This window comes from Helicoverpa armigera, chromosome 1 (genome assembly GCF_030705265.1).
Source record: "Helicoverpa armigera isolate CAAS_96S chromosome 1, ASM3070526v1, whole genome shotgun sequence".
Taxonomy (NCBI): domain Eukaryota; kingdom Metazoa; phylum Arthropoda; class Insecta; order Lepidoptera; family Noctuidae; genus Helicoverpa; species Helicoverpa armigera.
In genome coordinates this window covers 17,360,560-17,380,346 of record NC_087120.1, presented here as the reverse complement: position 1 = coordinate 17,380,346, position 19,787 = coordinate 17,360,560, and the positions used below count along the sequence as shown (strand labels likewise).

Here is a 19,787-nt window from a genome sequence, read left to right as displayed (position 1 = left end):
TGAAATAATAATCTTTACCTACTTGTTTTACACCTTAGTAGGCCAGGGTGAATGAATGGCCAAGTTCGAGTAGAGACCCAGTTTTGCGGGGTATAACGCGAATCCCTTGCCCAGGGTTACGGGTGAAGACCTTAACGGCGGCAGCGGCGGAGAAGCTGTGCTTCGGTACGGCGCGTGTCTGGCGGATGAGGCAAACGGATCCGGAGTACCGGTAGGCGACAGTAGGGTACAACCTGAAAAAGTCGGCAACTCCTGCAACCAATTCGTCTCTACATGTAGTGAACACTCACTCCTGTAGATCAAGGCGATGAGGTCGAGAGGAAGCTATGAATGCTGGGCAAGTTCATAGTTTCAAAATGCGTCCCAGGCGATGCAGTGCTTGTGGAGAGGTCACTCCATCCATGCCTCAAAAGGTGTGGGAACCAACACGGAGAGTTGCAGTTACCAGTTATAAGTCTCGCGCTAATGGGCGTGTGCGCGGACGCTAGGGGTGACTCTCGACGGTGGGATAGTCCATCGCGACTAATTGACTAGTTAACGCCCGCCTCAAGCTGGGCAGCCCCCGGCCAATAAGGTACTAGTCCGTCCCTCATTCTACGCTTCTATGGGTGTGTGAAGCAGCAAGCATACTACATGTTTTGAAATAGGATGAGTATATTAAGCACCTGGCAAGAACAAAAAACATTATTTGATTGCTAAACCAAACAACCCGATCATACGCTTTGCTTCTTGGAATGTACGAACAATGCTCCCCGGATTTGGGACTCAAGATGATCCTGAACCTGCGTTAAGAAAGTCGTCCATAATTGACAGAGAGCTTTTGCGTCTTCGCGTTGGTGTTGCCGCTCTACAAGAGACTCGTCTCTCTGACGAAGGTAGTCTCTGTGAAGATAACTACACTTTCTACTGGAAAGGGCGTGAGTCCGGTGAGCGCCGTGATTACGGCGTAGGATTTGCAGTTCGCAATGATATTCTTAACTGCATTGAACCGCCAAAGGGTATTTCCGAGCGCATCATGTGTCTCCGAATTAACACTCATTCAGGGCCTGTATTGTTGATTTCTGCCTATGCTCCTACCTTACAGGCTTCTCCCGAAGACAAAGATGCTTTTTACGAAGATTTATGCCACTGCTTGACAACAAGCAACCGATCTGATAAACTCCTTCTCCTCGGTGACTTTAATGCTAGGATTGGAAATAACCAAAACAATTGGCCGGACTGCGTGGGATTACATGGCATTGGGAACATGAATGAGAATGGTCAACGCCTTCTAGAATTTTGTGCATCCCATTCCTTGTGTATCACTAACACCTACTTCCATAATAAAGCGGCCCATAAAGTGTCGTGGAGACATCCGCGTTCCGGACACTGGCATCAGTTAGATTTTATTATCACCAGAAGACGGGATCTTCGTGACATCCTTAATGCCCGAACTTATCACAGCGCGGACTGCGATACAGATCACTCCTTAGTTATGGCCAAGACAAGACTAATTGCAAAAAAGATACACTCGGCAAATAACGTCTCTCGAAGAATAAAAATTAACACAAAATCTGCAATTGATGAAAGGTTATATAACCGATTTAATAGGGAGATCGAAAACAAACTCAGCCCAGAAACACTGGAGAACCTACCGAATAGCGAAAGTATGTGGTCCATAGCAAGGGATACTATCACTCAGATTGCTCTCGAAACATTTGGGACACAAGGCAAAACCCAAAAGGACTGGTTTGCAGAATATGAGGATGAATTACTACCCTACCTTGAGAGTAAACGTAATGCTTACATAAGCTATCTGAATAACATGGACAATGAAAGGCTCAAGCTTAGGTACCAAACCGCCAAAGCTGATCTGCAGCGTGTATCGCGCCATTACGCAAATCGTTACTGGGTTAGCCTTAGTGAAACTATCCAACATTGCCATAAAATTGGTGATTTTCGAGGGATGTATCAAGGCATCAAAACGGCCATAGGGCCTGTTGCTAGAAAGCGAGCAGAGATAAAAGACCGTCAAGGTAACCCTATCTCTGACAAACAACAACAACTAAGAAGATGGCAAGAACACTACTCTAATCTCTACTCCGATGAGATCAACATCAATCCCACTGCCTTAGATTCTTTACCAGTTTTCCCTTCTATGTCAGATTTAGACGATCCACCTACATTGGAGGAATTTCAACAAGCAATTAAAAGCCTAAAGCTAGGCAAGAGCTCTGGGCGCGATAACCTACCAGCTGAAATCATCTCATATAAATGCGTAGTTCCGATTCTCTATCAAGTTCTACTTAAATGTTGGGAAGAGGGCACTGTACCTCAGGACATGCGGGACGCAGACATAATTACGCTATACAAGGGTAAAGGAGACAGAGGAGACTGTAACAACTACAGAGGTATCTCACTCCTCAGTGTCACAGGGAAAGCTTTTGCCAAGGTGATTCTGAAGAAGATTGAAACTCTTGCCGCAAGAATATACCCCGAGTCACAATGCGGTTTCAGGCCTGGTCGTTCCACAAATGACATGATATTTACTCTGCGTCAACTTCAGGAAAAGAGTCGCGAACACCAGACACCCCTCTATATTGCATTTGTCGATTTAAACAAAGCCTTCGACTCTGTAAGTAGACAAGGCCTTTACAACATACTTTTTAGAATAGGGTGCCCACCAACCTTACTTTCCCTAATCAAGGCTTTCCACGACAACATGCAAGGTTCTGTTATCTTCGACGGCCTTACTACAGAAGCTTTCAGCATGAACCGTGGCATCAGACAGGGCTGTGTCTTAGCGCCTACCCTTTTCGGTATCTTCTTTTCGGCTATACTGATAGAGGCCTTTAAACAATGTGATATCGGAATTCACCTACACACGAGAAAAGATGGAAGACTTTTCAATATCCAACATCTGAAATCAATAAACAAGCGATATGACATACTGTTCCGCGAGCTACTGTATGCTGATGATGCAGCTCTAGTAGCTAAATCTGAACAAGAACTGCAGGAACTCGTAAATAGGTTTGATCACGCTTGTCGCCTATATTCTATGAGTATAAACACCAAAAAAACTGTCATCATGGCTCAAGGCGTCGACCATCCACCTCATATCACGCTCGATGGAACTCCTCTAGAAATTGTTGATCACTTTTGCTATCTCGGATCTACTACAACATCCAATCTTTGTAACAATAAGGAAATTGATACTCGCATTGGAAGAGCGGCTTCAAACTTTGGCAAACTCTCTACGCGTGTTTGGAGAAACAACAAGCTCACCATTACTACCAAGATCCTTGTATACAAAACCTGCGTACTCAACACGCTACTATACGGCTCGGAAACATGGACCACTTATTCCAAGCAAGAACGTCGCCTTAACGCTTTCCACTTGCGCTGCTTGCGCGCGATACTCGGTGTCACTTGGAAGGACAGGGTGACTAACGAAGCTGTCCTAAGCAAGACCAATTGCAACAGCATCCTAGCAACTCTGAAACAGAGAAGACTTCGCTGGCTGGGACACGTTTATCGTATGGACACCGAAAGATTGCCACGTGAAGTCATGCTCGGGCAGATTGCTGATGCAAAAAGACGAGTGGGTCGCCCAAACTTACGTTTCAAGGATTGTTGCAAACGTGACATGGACAGCTTCAACATCGACGCTAATTCTTGGGAAACACGCGCCAATGAGAGGCTCTTATGGAGACGCGACCTGCGCACCGGAACTGCAATATATGACGAAGCCTGGCTCGACAACATTAAGCAGAAAAGGCTGCGCATTAAGAACGCTGCACCCGTGGTCGACCCGCGCTTCACCTGCGACAAATGCGGCAAGAAGTGTCGTGCAGCTATTGGCTTATTTAGTCATAAAAGAAAGTGCTTGCGGCACTAACCGCATGGACAAGCACTGCCACAATCATCTGTCCAAGATGCTCTGTGGCCAATGAACCTACTTGTTTTATTACATTATCTAAGTCTATGGAGATATTATATAAAATTGCTAGTTAATGTGATTAATTATGTGTCAATTATCACTTTATCCAAATTGAGTAGATATTATAAATAATAGCTAGATAATATGTATAATATGCGGACTTATTACTTTGGCTGTAACATATATATTTTTTTGTGACTATAATTTGAAATGATATTGAATTGTATAATTAAATTGTAATAGACAGCTGTGTTGCTGGGAAGTTTGTTCTTCACCACTTCTTCTTCCCAGCCATAACACTAGGAAGTGGTGAAAGGGGGGCGTTTTGGGGGTGCTGTCCTTATGTATTACTTTACGTGAAAAAGTGCTAGAAACTAGCCTATTTTGAATAAACGTTTTTGACTTTGACATAAGAAAAAAATAAAATAATCGACCTTACAAAAATAAATGAAATCCCACCCAAAACAAAAATGTGAAAGGCTGCCAAGTTCTTGTTACTTGGCAAGTTTTAATAGAAAATTAAATACTTGATTCATTGCGTTTAGTAGGTTTACAACAAGGTGTGTGAAAACTTGCCAAGTAACATCATTAAAAAGTAACTATTTTTAACTGAGGTATGTGTATGGAACTTGGTACTTATTCAGATCTCACTTCTTTTATAGGCGAAGCATTCCCATATTATCGAACTTGGCAGCCTTTCACATTTTTGTTTTGGGTGGTATTTGTTTACTATTACGTTTTTAATACTCTCACTGACACTAATTAAAAAATAGTTAACATTATTACGTATTCAATAAAGAAAGAATCATATAAATCGGTAAAGAAACACCAAAATTATACATGAAATCTATACATATAATAAATCTGTAAAAAAACTGTGTCTGTACATTGAATATATAAAAAAAATAATAATTGGGTGGGGTTTAGAAACAGTAATGGAGCACAAATCCAAAAAAAAAATTCTGTCTGTATGTCTGTTTGTTTGTACACGCTAATCTTCGGAACTACTGGACGGATTTCAATGATTTTTTCTTTGTTGTATCAGTATTAGGCCTGGTCAACATATAGGCTATAATTTATCTTCGAAACTTGAAGACCTGATGCAGAACACCAACAGACCAACAAAACTATAAGAGATACCAAAATGGTGCCATAGCAAAAATTGTTTCATGTGATGAGCATTTTCAGCTGAGATAATAAATTTTGAGATCTGGAACACCTGACGTGGAACCCCAAGAGCCCAACTTCTCTGTACCATATACAGGTATGACGTTTTAGCAAAAGTTGTTCAACTTGATAAGAACTTTCTATTGACTTATACAAATTGAAGATCTAAAACACCTGATGTGGAACTCCAGGGGCCCAGCTAGACTATAGCATATAGAGGTGTGACGTTTTAGCAAAAGTTGTTCAATCTGATAAGCACTCTCTGTTGACTTATAAAAATTGAAGATGTAAAACACCTGATGTGGAACCCCAGGAGCCCAGCTAGACTATAGCATATAAAACTAGTCCAACAATTAAAAACCTGTTCTCTTGAGCTAGAACATTGCCAAGTTTCTCATGACTTAGACATAAAACAGTTGCATGAACAATTAATTGTGAAAGAAAATTTACTATCTGATATTTTCAGGAAATATGAGGAATCTCAACATGAACTGAGTATGCGCTTGTTGCAGGCTGGTAAGCTAGTGGATCTGGTGAAATACAGTGCAGAGAGATATGAGTCACTAACTAATAATCTTTCCTGTACCCGTGCTCACCCAATCCCAATCCCTGAACCCCGACCTGTTACTACATTACTAGACCCCCCTCATACTGTTCCAAGCACTCACAACACTAAGCAACACAAGTCAGTCTTATTTACAGATAAATTTGGTAAAGGTTTAGGCTCATTTATTCAACACTCACTCCCACAAGAACATAATGTAACTAGTTATTGCTACCCAAACCTACACTTCAACAACATAATAAACAAGATAGTTAACACACAGTTTGATGCTAACACTACACTAGTTCTTTTGATAGGCAACAGTCTTGATGTAATTAAAAGTGACATTGCTAATGGTATCAACACCTTATTAAAACTAAATTTAAAAAACATTACGATTTGTGCACTTCCATATTATGATTGTTTTTCTGACACTCAAAATAGTTATGTTCATACTCTGAACAATTTTATATACACATTGACATGCTGTCATAGGGACAAACTATTATTCTTTGACACTAACAAGTTTGTTAGTGAATTTCATTTGAGTAGGGAAAGTATGTTTTTCCCTAATAAATATAAAGATCATATAGCTACATTGATAGCATATAATATTAACATTGTCATAGCCAACAATATGACAAAATGTAGGATAAGCGACGAGCCAGTATTGACTAGTTATTCTAACAATACTGTGATTGATTGTTTAAACTAGATTCTAAGACAATAGAAAAGCGTAGCGACAACCTCATCCTATTTCACCAGAATGTAAACCGCTTTTCTGGCAAAATATTAGACATTGAACTTTTAACTGATAAGTTTTCTATAGATATACTATGTCTTTGTGAGACATGGCTCAAGCCTGAGAAAATGTTATTTAATATTAATAATTTCAAGGTTGCTAGTGTATTTAATAGGGTAACTGCAGAGGGTGGGGGTACATTGATATTGTGTAAAAATAATTTAAAATTTAAGGATAGAAGCGACATTACTTCGAGCTCTGTTGATCGCCTGTGCGAGGTAGCATGTGCAGAAATAGGAAGTCATTTATTCTTATGTGTATATAGACCACCAGCAAGTAACTTTTCATTATTTCTTACAAATATGGAGGAAATACTTAGGAAGATTTTTAAGTCTAATAAACTAGTTTTCATTTGCGGTGACTTTAACATTGATATATCTTCTGAATCTTCTGATAAATATCAACTGTTGTCTCTATTTCAATCTTTTAATTTAAAACATTTGTTTAATGAACCCACTAGAATTACACCATCTTCAAGTTCATGTTTAGACAATATTTTTACAAATTGTGTGGTTCAGCATTCTTCCATTATTGCTGGTGTGAGATCGGATCACTTGGGGCAGCTTGTTAGCTTTCCTGCTAATAAAAACACTCCGTCAAACATAGTAATAAAATACAGACAATTAACAGACAGAACCTTAGAAACCTTTAAAAATAATGTTGTCAATAAATTATGCAGTAGTTTTAAATCAGAGGACTCGAATACTAAATTTAATAAGTTATTTAACACACTTTGTCTAGAATTTAATAAATCATGTCCTATTAAGAAACTAAAATCGACAATAAATTAAAATTCAACGAATGGTGTACAAAGGGATTAGGATAAGCAGAGATGTATTGTATAACCTGTATCGAGAAAAATCAATGATATCTGATAAATCTTTTCATGATCATGTACGGAACTACTCTAAGGTATTCAAAAGTGTATGTATTCTTGCAAAGTCTAAATCAATTAGTGACAGAATAACTAAATCGGATAATAAAATAAAAACCGTTTGGAAAATAATAAATGCGGAAACGGGTCAAATTAAAGTCCGGGATACTGAACTATCATTAACGATTAATGATGCAACTGTGTCGGATAATGTGCAGGTTGCTAACGCGTTTGATAATTTTTTCTCTAATGTACCAGTAGAGGTTACTAAATCACTTAACTCGTCCTCTACACTTGCAGAGTCATTACTAAAACAAAATTTTACTAAAGAAGTACCGGATTTCGGATTCCATTACATAACTTTTAATACAGTAAAAAAAGCTTTCAAAAACCTTAATTTAAAAAAAACGGAAGACTTATGGGGCATCTCTGTTAAAGCCCTGAGCTCCGTGATTGACAATATTGCACCAATACTCAGTCAAATCTTTAACTCATGTATAGATGAAGGCACCTTTCCTGATTTGATGAAACACAGTAAGGTAATTCCAATATTTAAGTCAGGTTGTAAGAAAAATCCGTCAAACTACAGACCCATTTCTATTCTCCCGGCTCTAAGTAAAATATTCGAAAGGATCATGCTTGATCAAATGTTAAACCATTTCAACTTAAACGATATACTGCACGACCGTCAATTCGGCTTTACAAAGGGTAGGTCCACTACGGACGCAAGTGCGCGGTTAGTCACTCAGATTTTGGAAGCCTGGGAGAGTTCGCAGGATGCCGTCGGTATATTCTGTGATCTCTCCAAGGCGTTTGATTGTGTGGACCACGATACACTCATTTCTAAGCTGAGACACTACGGCATTCGTGGGAAATCTCTTGAACTTGTCCGGTCTTATTTATCCAACAGACAGCAAAAAGTGGATGTCTGCGGCTCAACATCTTCGGGGACAGTTGTAAAAATGGGCGTGCCTCAAGGCTCTATACTGGGTCCATTTCTGTTCCTAGCTTATATAAATGACCTTCCATTTGTGTTGTCTGATATTTCGGATGTTATTTTGTTTGCGGATGACACTTCCCTTGTCTTTAAAGTTAAGCGTAAGAACCCCAATGTTAGTCACATTAATGAAAGCCTAGAAATTCTCTCCAAATGGTTCGCAGCCAACAATTTATTATTGAACGCTTCCAAGACTAAATGTCTTAAGTTCTGTTTGCCTAACGTCACTGCGGTTGAAACAAATATAATGCTCGATAAGAGCAAATTAGAGTTAATTAACAGTACAGTATTTCTGGGCATTACCATTGACAGTAAATTGCAATGGGGTCCCCATATATCCTCCCTATCAGGGCGACTTGGTTCTGCTGCTTTTGCAGTCAGAAAAATCAGACAACTGACCGATGTAGCTACGGCCAGGCTTGTATACTTCGCCTATTTCCATTGCGTGATGTCATATGGCATTTTGCTATGGGGGGCAGCGGCTGATGTCCAATCAATTTTGTTTTGCAAAAGGGCGATCCGAGCGATCTATGGCATGGGCTCTCGCGAATCTCTTAGAGAATTCTTTAAGGAAATTAATATACTTACATTACCTTCCTTGTATATTTTTGAAAATATTATGTTTGTTCGCAAAAACATCCATAAATTCACAGTTAAAAGTGACATTCACCAGATAAATACACGTAACAAACATAAATTAGTGGTTCCCAAGTTTAGGCTAACAAAAACAAATAAGTCGTTCTTAGGGAATTGTGTACGTTTTTATAACAAGCTACCTAAATGTATCCTTGATCTCACTGATAAAAAGTTTAAGAATGTAGTTAAAAACATTTTGATTAAAAAGGCGTATTATAAAATTCAGGATTACATTAATGACAGTGATGCCTGGCGTTAAATTAATATTGTTTTTTCCTTTTCTCTGCACATGTGGCTTCCCCGGCGACCACGGGCACGGGAGTGCCTCCGCCCAGACCAGCCAAGCCCAAGCCAGCAAGACCCCAAATTGTATTATACTATAATATCTTGGTTATCCAATATATTTTTTCTTTGAATTGTATAAATTATTTTTCCAGTAACGATTGCTCTAAAATTATTTTGTATAATTTATTATTACATTTTTAGCTCAATTTGGATTGTATAACATTCTCAGGACTAGATAGAAAACTGTATGTTTGTAATTATTTTTATTTTCTTTTAAAAAGAGTGTCCATGGAGTTTCTTGCCGGTTCTTCTCCATGAGACCAACTCTTTGGAACCGTGCACCTAACTTTGACGTTTCGAAAGAGCTTTCATAGGCCTATTTGAAATAAAAAATTTTGAGTTTGAGTTTGAGTTTGAGAGATAAAGAAATGACGTTTTTGCAAAAGTGGTTCAATCTAATAAGCACTCTCTATTGACGTATATACATCGAAGATCTGGAACACCTGATGTGGAACTTCAAGAGCAATACTACACTTGAAATGTATAAAAACGAATGTTATGAAATAGGTATGGTGACACAAAACCGACGATTATCCCTTTATACACTATAGAAATATGAACTCAAGGACAATCCCCGGTGGAATCCCCGGTTCTGTGCTATACCATTGCTAACTGTGGATGAAAACTACTTGGGCTATTGTGATGGGATGCTAATGGACTAGGAATGGGGAAACTACGGGAACTATGGCACCTGCCGATGACAATGTATTAGATACATGTAAAAATTGCAAGTGGATACTTCGTCAGCTCACTTACTGGGCCCCCGGGAATCAGTCACTGAATAGCAACAAGAGGGCAACAGGGACATGAGCGGCTGAAGTGTGAGAATACCTCGGCGGATTTTAAACGCAGATTACGCGCTCCCTGTGGGTCACTTACCACGAGGCATCCTCCGAGCAGGGCTCCTAACCCTGCTCTAGCGACTCCACTCTGGACGGCCAAGCCAAGCCAGAGGCTTGAGACCTACCCCCGTCATGGTTCACTCCGACCGGCCGGAGATGGGGGCAGTATACTCTCCCTGGAGAACTCAGTATATATAGCCCCGCGGGGTAGCTACTCCCCGTCATCAGCCTCAGATGTCCTGCGGTGCTTATATCTCATTATTATTGTCGTTATTATCTCAAGAGCCTTTGTCCCAATTATGTTAGAGTCGACTTCCAGTCACGATGCAACTGAGTACCAGTGTTTTACAAGGAGCGAACTGGTCAGACTTACTGGTCTGACTACCCATAACGACTGCCAAGAATGTTCAATGACAGCCGGAACCTACAGTTTAACATGTCTTCCAAATAACGGTCATTGGTATCCAAAATATACGTAGAAAGTACCTACATACGAACTTAGAATAGTTGCATTGGCAGGTACTTGCCAGACCTGGAATCAAAGACGCACGCTCATACTTGAGAGATTGGTTCTCTACCCACTAAACCACCACGATTTCCACTAAGTCACCACGACTTTATCATCTATTTAATGTTTTTTACGTAATAATACGTGTAATATTTTTGCCACACACAACTTAAATGCGGACTAATTAGAATCACTACTTTTATCCCTATAGTTGCGTCTATTGCGGTTCAGTTCTCAGCGTTTTGTTTAGTCTGCTGTGCTTTTGCCGTTGAAGTACAAACATTAAATATATGGAACGTTTCTAATGCGTATTCCGTTGTTTTCAAGTCAACGGGCTCTTAAAATTCAATATCAGACGACTAAGATCTTTGATTTTGCTGACCCCGTAGTCGCTGGCATGAGGGACAGGATCCGCGTACGAAGTCGCGGGCAGAAGCTAGTACAGTAATAAGCCATCACGCGTGAATACTGAGTCATGCTATAAGGATCATTTTTGTGCAACGGATTTGAATAAATGTTCAGAGTGTTCAACCCTATTGACCGACCATAATTTTATTGACGATTTTAGAGACATGTCTACATAAAACTTAAAATAAGTAACCGTACCGTACATAATATATATACAACTTAAAACGTTTTATTTATTTTCAACTTTATTCTGTTGTTATTTTATAAAATAGGCAAGTATTAGTTATTAAACGGTTTTTTAAACGGTTTTTTTAAACGGTTTTTATTTAGCTCACCCCGTTTGTTTTATTTATTCTTGGGTCAAATTTAGTAATTCAAATTTAAGTACCTTCGTGTTGTCAGATTGATCTGAAATTTGGTACACACCTTTAATTCCGATGACAATACAATATAGTAATATCAATAACATTGTAAATCCAAGATGGCCGCCGGCACAAAATGGCGGATTACATATTTTTCCACAACCCCCTCAATATGGGTATCAAATGAAAGGGCTACTCAAGTAGAATACTGTCAGCAACCCCAGCGGGGCCCAACAGGGCCAAGGCCTGCCTGGGCTGCGGGATTGTTCGAAAGAGTTACCGTGGTCCTGGTACATAAAAGGCCTACGACGAAACACAACGGTTTTAGTCAGTAAGAGTCTGGCACTCCCTCACCACTGCTGACCCATATATAGAATGAGGAATATTCGGTAGGCATTTTCATTAAATACTAAAAACTAGAAAATAAAAACTCGGTAAAAAAACTTTTAAGTTAAACGGTTTTATCTTATGTGCACTGAAAACTAGAAAAAAAAAAAAAAAACTGTTACTTACCTATAATAAACCTACGTAGTCGGTCCCGGTCATATTAGACTAAAATAAAAACGTGGGCCCCTCTGAAATCCTACCTATGGCAAAGCATATCTTTATACTTTGGTAGATCGTGAGCTCGGCGTTCGCTGGTGAAGCCGCTGGTGAAGGCTGATTATTGATTGTCAAAATCTCCAGTTACGATTATAGTAAGTCGATGCAATCCACACCTATTATACCTCTAGAAGAAAGTGTTACAGCAATAGTTAGGTAATGGGCCCCACGTTTTTATTTTAGTCTAATATGACCGGGACCGACTACGTAGGTTTATAGGTAAGTAACAGTTTTTTTTTTATTTTCTAGTTTTCAGTGCACATAAGATAAAACCGTTTAACTTAAAAGTTTTTTTACCGATTTTTTATTTTGGTAGTGTTTAAATATTCGTTCAAATCTATACTTATAATAAATCTGTAGAGAGGTCAATTCTGTACATTGAATATACAAGCTGTTGATTTGCATCCGTGCCATAGTCAAGGAGGTTAAAATTAAATACGTAAATAATCGATTTGAATTACGGTAGGTGGGAAAAAGCTAGTATGCGCTGCTTTTTTTGATGTTGTAATTTAATGGTATTTCAGAATTTAGCCCACGGTTAAACAAATCATAACAGAATTCCCCCGCGGCCACAGTGTGTGCGTGATGGCAGCTATGTGTGCGTAGACAGAGAAAACTAATGTCTACGTGTGTGCGTGAGTGTCGATGTGCGAGTGTCTTATCTACGACATGACAGCGCGAGCGCGCGAGCGAGCGAGACCGAGTGATACGCGATAGCAATCATTTTACCTAAAGTTTCGAAAATCACCTTCATTATTGTCATTAACTTCGTTTTACTTTACTTACTAATTTTTGAGCATAAATTTAACACAGATATCTTATTAACTACAGTAATAAGCAATACTAGTGCGCGAAAGAAAGTTCACTAACATGTTAACAGCTGATTGATAAAATGTTCGTTTTGCTTTATCTTTCAGCATAAAGTTTTCGCAGTGATTTAGTTTTTATTTTTGAATTAAATTGGTTAATAATTAGAAATTTTGCTTCCTTCTTAACGGTCTTAGGACCTTGGAACACGGAAATCTTATTAATGACGTAATACTAGTGCGCTAAAGGAAAGTTCACTGACCGTTTTCGGTTTGCTTTAACATTCAGCGTAAAGATTTCGTAGTAATTTTGTTTTTACTTTTCGATTAAATTGGTGAATGATGGGTTAGTTAAGTGTAGGCACGAGGTGATTCTTTCGGCTCGTAGGTAGGTATTATTGGCGTGGTTAAGAAATCAACTTATTTACACTAATAAAATTGATTAAGCTGACTACGTATTTACAAAATGTACAAATAAATAAATTACCTAGTTTAGTTACCCGGAGGTACTGTTCAAAGCTGTCACCTTCACACTCTTGGCACAATCGAGCACGACGAAGTAGGTAGCTGGTTGTCCTTCAGCTAACATAACACTATCACATTCGTTTTTAATGTGTCGAAAGCACTAAGTTAACGGTCCTAGCACATAAGTCTGTCACATGACCAGCATGACCCTCCGTGATGAGGGTTCCCGGTCGGTAAACATTTCCCGGAACATAGGTATGTACGGCTGTCATTACACATCCTTGGCAGTCGTAACGGGTAGTCAGAAGCCAGTAAGTCTGACACCAGTCTAACCAAGGGGTATCGGGTTGCCCGGGTAACTGGGTTGAGGAGGTCAGATAGGCAGTCGCTTCTTGTAAAGCACTGGTACTCAGCTGAATCCGGTTAGACTGGAAGCCGACCCCAGCATGATTGGGAAAAGGCTCGGAGGATGGATGGCTGTTAGTACACTGTTGTCACTGATGGCATACAGGCGGACCATCGCCACCAACTCGTGTTCGTGTAGTTTTCCGTCATCTCGCACTTTGTACCTACACGTCGCGGAATTCAAAGCGCACGTACGCAGCAGCGGCGGCGACATCAAACACACTGCTTGCCGTCGGCGCTTGTTTGTTCCGGCTGCAAGGGCACGCGGGGAGCGGCGAGGCGAGTGTGTGGGAGTACTCGCACTGTGATTGGGTGAATTTGGGTAGGCTGGATGATCTACGATTTTTATTGAACGATCGTTGCGTATTGTTAGGATGGCGATCCGTGGGTCCTTTTTAAAAAAAACACTTGTTACTGCTAAAAGAATGTTTATTAAGAAAGGTTATACACTACACAAGACACACTGGTTACACAACACAAGAACTGAACTCCCGTCACGGATTGTACAGTATGTACTGCGAAATGGCTATGACTGACTACTCTAGCACATGGAAAATGGCTTTTTATAATATCAGTGACAATATGGAAGCGGCGGGGTTTTCACCTAAGTCAGCATTTGATGCATTACAAAGTCGGTTTATAACATCTCCCCCCTTTAGACTGAGCTTTATTTAATTTATTTAAATTAAAAGCGAAGGAATATTAAAAATGAATGTTCAATTAGTAAATAAAACTCAGGTTACAAAGTGTGTCTTAACTAATTACAAGACATGCTTAAGTTTTAAAACTTATTTAAGATAATATAGTAAACCCAAAATAACAATTATTATTTAAGATAATATAGTAAACCCAAAATAACAATTATTAAACCCAAAATAGAAATTGAAACTTATATTTAAGATGAAAGTAATATTAAAAGTTAGTGATATTTCTATTTGATTTCTTTAAGCCAGACAAGGCTTGATTACCAGAGTCTATGTTTGGAAGACTTTTTACAGATTTGTTATCATTTTCTAAATCATCAGAGATTTCAGTAAGTTCTATGGATGAGTGAACATTATTGTTTTTCTTCATTTGCTTGGTATTATAGCATTGGTTATAAATCTGAATACAACAAGAGGAATTTCTAAAACTGAAAAATTTGGTACACAGTTTATAAATAATAAAAATAATAATTGCTGATATTATAACATAAGTCAGCCCAGAATAATAATTACCGTATTTAACAATATGGGACTGATTTTCGCTATTACGAATTTCGGTTTCTAAGTTTTCCAATTTGTGTGAAGCCAATTTCAATGATTCTAGATCAATATTTGATAAGCTAATTGGGTTGATAGAATGAGTACTTTCATTCAGAATATTATACTTGCAACAATCATCCAAGGTCAGATCAAAACTCAGAGTTATCTGACTCGGTACTGTAGACTTATACACATTTGAGGGATGAAATTGCAATGTTTGAAAATATGCTACACAATTATTTTCTAAAGATAAAATTCCTGTTCCATGTAAAATATAATCAGTAATGTTATTGTTACATTTCAAAGTTAGTTTATTAGGTTTAGATTGTACATAAATATATCTGTTGTTATTTAACTTTTGCCAAACATTTATAACACCATAAATAACCTTGGAGTCACAAATTTCAGGAAGTGATAAGGTCACTTCGGTTAATAACTTAGATTCACATGAGGGATTGTTAATCGTTGACAATACTGATGGTGAAGGACATAAAATATAATCACCATTGACGTGCTTACATTCACTTATGCTATCTAATAAAACGTAGGATAATCTGTCATCCGTTACTGCTACGAATAACTTTGAAGGACGAATTAAAACATAAGTTAAATATTGATTTGTATCGCTTGGGGTAGGTAGCGGTAAATTCTTGTACAGGTTGAACTTAATAGGAGACATTAATGGTACTTGTATGATAAACATTAGTTTGTTATTATAATAATATACAGTTAGTTTGGATAAGTCGATTATAGTGTGAATGTTTTGCAATGTTAGCGAAACCGGGAACTCGGCTGTTCTCTTTAGTTGACTGTTATTCGATAACTCATTGTATAATTTCTTGGGAGTTATGACGTACGGGTGTAAAATATTAGCTTTAGCGAATAAAATTGAGTTAAGTACTGTGTCTAAAACATTCGAAATTGATAGTAATGAGCCTTCAATAATATTAAACATAGAATTGATTTTTTCCAAATTCAATATGTTGTTATTTGTCCTAGAACTACTAGCAAATATATAGTTAAGCTTTTCAATTTGCCTATTGAGTAAGATTTCATTATTGTTTAATTTCTGTATAGAAACATTAAAACTATTTATCGTAGAACGTACAACATGTATGTTATCTTTCATTAAAGAATAAATATGATGCTCATTTTGTTGACAAGCGCTAACAGCTTCATCATATTTTCTCGCGTCGTCAGCATCTAATGTACCGAAAAAGAATTTTAAAATTTCGCCTCCAAATTCAAGAGCGCGTTTTTGACGATTATCGGAAATAAGATGCGATAAAGATTCTAACTTAAGATTATTGGAATTAATAAGTATTTCTAAGGGGTTAATAGTATCCTTACACTCTAAATTAATGTTAGGTAAATTACGTGCTTTTTCGCAAAAAGTCGATATGTTTTCAATAGACTTTTCTATATTTTCCATATAAGGTCTAATATTAATCATGTCTATATATGTGATAACATTCCAGTTATCGGTTTGGAAGTAAACTATTGATGTTGGATCAAAATAGATTCCTGCACTATGTTCTATTATTTCAATTGGCTCGGAGAAACTTGAACACACGAAACATCTGAAACAAATATTCACGCCGGTTTAATTTCGTTAACATGATATTTTACATGTTTTCTATTAACGCATAGAGTGACGTTATTTTTACCGTGTGTTTTTAAAATCTTAAATGGTCCCTTCCACACAGGGGACAGAGCCTTACGGAGCCTGTGATGGTGCTTTAAATAAACTAAATCACCAGTTTTGTATGTTTTCTCTCGGGCTGTCGAATCATAATATGTTTTTGAGGATTCTTTACTTTTATTCATATTTTCAATAGCTTTTTCGCGAGAGTATCTCATCCTATATTGTAAGGCACGAATATATTCTTGATAGGTAACGTTATCGTTCGACTCGTAAACACTACTAGGAATTGACGGCTTATAACCGTACAGAAGTTCGAAAGGCGAGAATTCGGTAGTGCAATGAGGGGTTGTATTATATGACAGAATCGCTGTTGCTAGATAGCAATGCCAGTCGTTCTGATTGTCATTAACAAAAGATCTTAAGTACTCCTTGAGAGTAGCATGGCTTCGTTCTAGTGCGCCATTTGTCTGAGGATGATATGGAGTAGAAAATAGACTTTTTATTTTGAGAATTTCAGTTAACTGCTTAAATAGATCTGACGTAAAGGTTGTACCTTGATCCGTCAACAACATTTTGGGAAAACCAAATAAAGAAAAGAAATGTATGAGGCTGCGTGCAACTTCATCAGTCGTACAGGTTATCATAGCATAGGCACATGAAAATTTTGTTAAATCATCCTGAAGCGTTAAAATATATTTAAATTTCTGAAGGCCTGCCTCGGGTAAAGGACCAACGATATCGAGGGCTAATCTTTCAAAGGGCCTAGTACTCGTTGATGTTATTACCATAGGTGCCTTATTTGATGCTCTTAAAGGTTTATTTACTTGGCATAACTTACAGTCTTTAACAAATCGTTCAATATCTGAACGCATTCCTTTCCAATAGTACGAGGCTTTGATTCTACTTAACATGCGTTTGATGATGATGATGATGATGTCCTCCTAGCCGATTATCGGCTACGGCGGCTGTTCTCATGTAAGGAGATCAGCCAACTGCGCAGGACATATTATAGTGCACGAGCATTTACGCAGACACTGGTGCACTCCCTATTCCTTCACTCTCATAATCCGATGGGACGGCAATCCGACACGACCGGAGAGAGATCAGGCGCAGGACCGACATTTACGTGCTCTCCGATGCACGGGTGAATCAATCACCAACTTCCAGACTACGGGCTGCTTTGTGAAAGTCTTCTTAAACCCACAAAGCGATTTCGGCCCGACTCGGGAATCGAACCCGAGACCTCGTGCTCAGCAGCCGCACTTGCGACAACTAGACCAACGAGGCAGTACAATAACATGCGTTTAACGCCTGGATGACCCGCTATAGTCGTCCCGTGGTTTTCTTTAAGGATATTACCGATCTCGGCAGGAGTTGGATAAAGTATTTGATTTTTATAAATATGGATCTCAATTTTAGTGCCATGAAAAATGTAAGATATTATATTATATATTTTAACGTAAACTAGTTTAGAAAATGGTTCGGAAAAATCAGGCAAAGCTAACTCCTTTTCATAATCATTTTTAGAAATAATATCATCACGTAATTTAAGTAGTAAGTTATAAATAGTTTTATAAGTTGTTTCATCGAAATGATGGACCTTAGTGTATAAGAAATAGAGTATCTTATTGTTTTTACAGACAACCGTTTGTAAGGTGTCAGGTTCGCGTTCGCCTGCGCGAAATTCCTGTGGGTTGTCAAGCAACGCTAATAATTGCTCAATATGCGGCATTGAGTTGTCTAGATCTAAAGAAACTGGACAGGCAATACTCTTTTGTTTTGTTTTGTGTAAACTCTCGTTATGTTCTACGATTTTTGTGTCGCAGACCGAAATGGTTTTCGTGAATTGTTTTTTAAAGTATTCCTCATACGTAGTCGAGTTGATGTTGGAACTTCGGGTAGTCACAGCATTGACTGGATAACGCGATAGCGCATCAGCGTTACTATTAACTCGACCGGGTTTATACACAATCTCATACTCGTATTCTTCGAGTTTTAATCGCCATCTTAACAAACGTCCGCCCGGATCTTTAGCGTTAAATAACCACGTTAAAGGGCGATGATCAGTCACGATTTTAAATTTATAACCGTAAATATAAGGCCTAAATGTGTTAACGGCGAAAAGTATAGCAAGGAGCTCTTTCTCAGTTGTTGAATAATTACCTTCTTGTTTATTTAAGGTGCGGGACGCATATGCTATGGGCTTATCTTTGCCTATCTCACCCTGTGATAAAACTGCTCCGACGGCATAATTTGAAGAATCCGTCGTCACAATAAAAGGTTGAGAGAAATCAGGGTATTGTAATAGAGGAGCTGAGATGAGCTTTTCTTTAAGCATGCTGAAAGCTTGCTCTTGTTCGTGAGACCAATGAAAGTTAACATCTTTTTTTAGTAAAGATGTGAGAGGTTTAGTTATGTGAGAGAAATTCTCGATAAAGCGGCGGTAATAACCGGTTAATCCAAGGAAAGATTTCACATCTTTCGGGGTTTTCGGTGTGGGAAATTGAGATATGGCCTTTACCTTATCTGGATTAGGCGAAACACCGCTGTCCGTAATAATATGCCCTAAATAAGCCACTTCTCGTCTTAAAAATTCGCACTTATCGGGCTGTAATTTTAAGTTTGCCTCTCTAAATTTAGTAAATACAGATTCCAATTTCTGTATGTGAGTTTCAAGGTTATGTGAGTAAATAATGCAGTCATCAAGGTATATATAACAATGAAGACCTTGAAGTCCCGAGAGCACAATATTCATCATTCTTTGAAATGTCGCTGGAGCATTTTTGAGCCCGAACGGCATTCTTGTAAATTCAAATTGACCTGATATACTGTTGGTCGTTACGCTGAAGGCTGTTTTTTCTGTATCCTTGGGATGTAATAAGACCTGGTGGAACCCGGAAGATAAATCAAGGGTACTGAAATATTTTGAATGGCCTAATTGATCCAAGATGTCTGTTATAAGAGGAAGAGGATAAACCTCGGATACAGTAACGTCGTTCAAGCGTCGATAGTCAATTACAATCCGCCACTTTTGTTTACCTGATGCATCTATTTTTTTCGGAACCACCCACACAGGCGCATTCCAAGGAGATGTTGAGGGGCGAATAATGTTCTGGTCGAGCATTTTTGTAATTTGTTTTTCGACTTCATTTTTATGCACTTCAGGGAAACGATACGATTTGACGTGAATTGGGGGTGCATCCCCAGTATTGATT

The 19,787-nt window shown here is 38.5% G+C and overlaps 1 protein-coding gene across 1 annotated transcript; it reads left to right on the top strand.

Moving 5' to 3' along the window:
* The first annotated feature begins 745 nt into the window (after nt 1–745).
* On the top strand, nt 746–3,877 carry LOC110377668 (transposon TX1 uncharacterized 149 kDa protein). The gene has a single exon (XM_064037040.1). It carries the CDS (start codon nt 746–748, stop codon nt 3,875–3,877), a length of 3,132 nt encoding a protein of 1,043 aa, XP_063893110.1.
* Nucleotides 3,878–19,787: the final 15,910 nt, after the last annotated feature.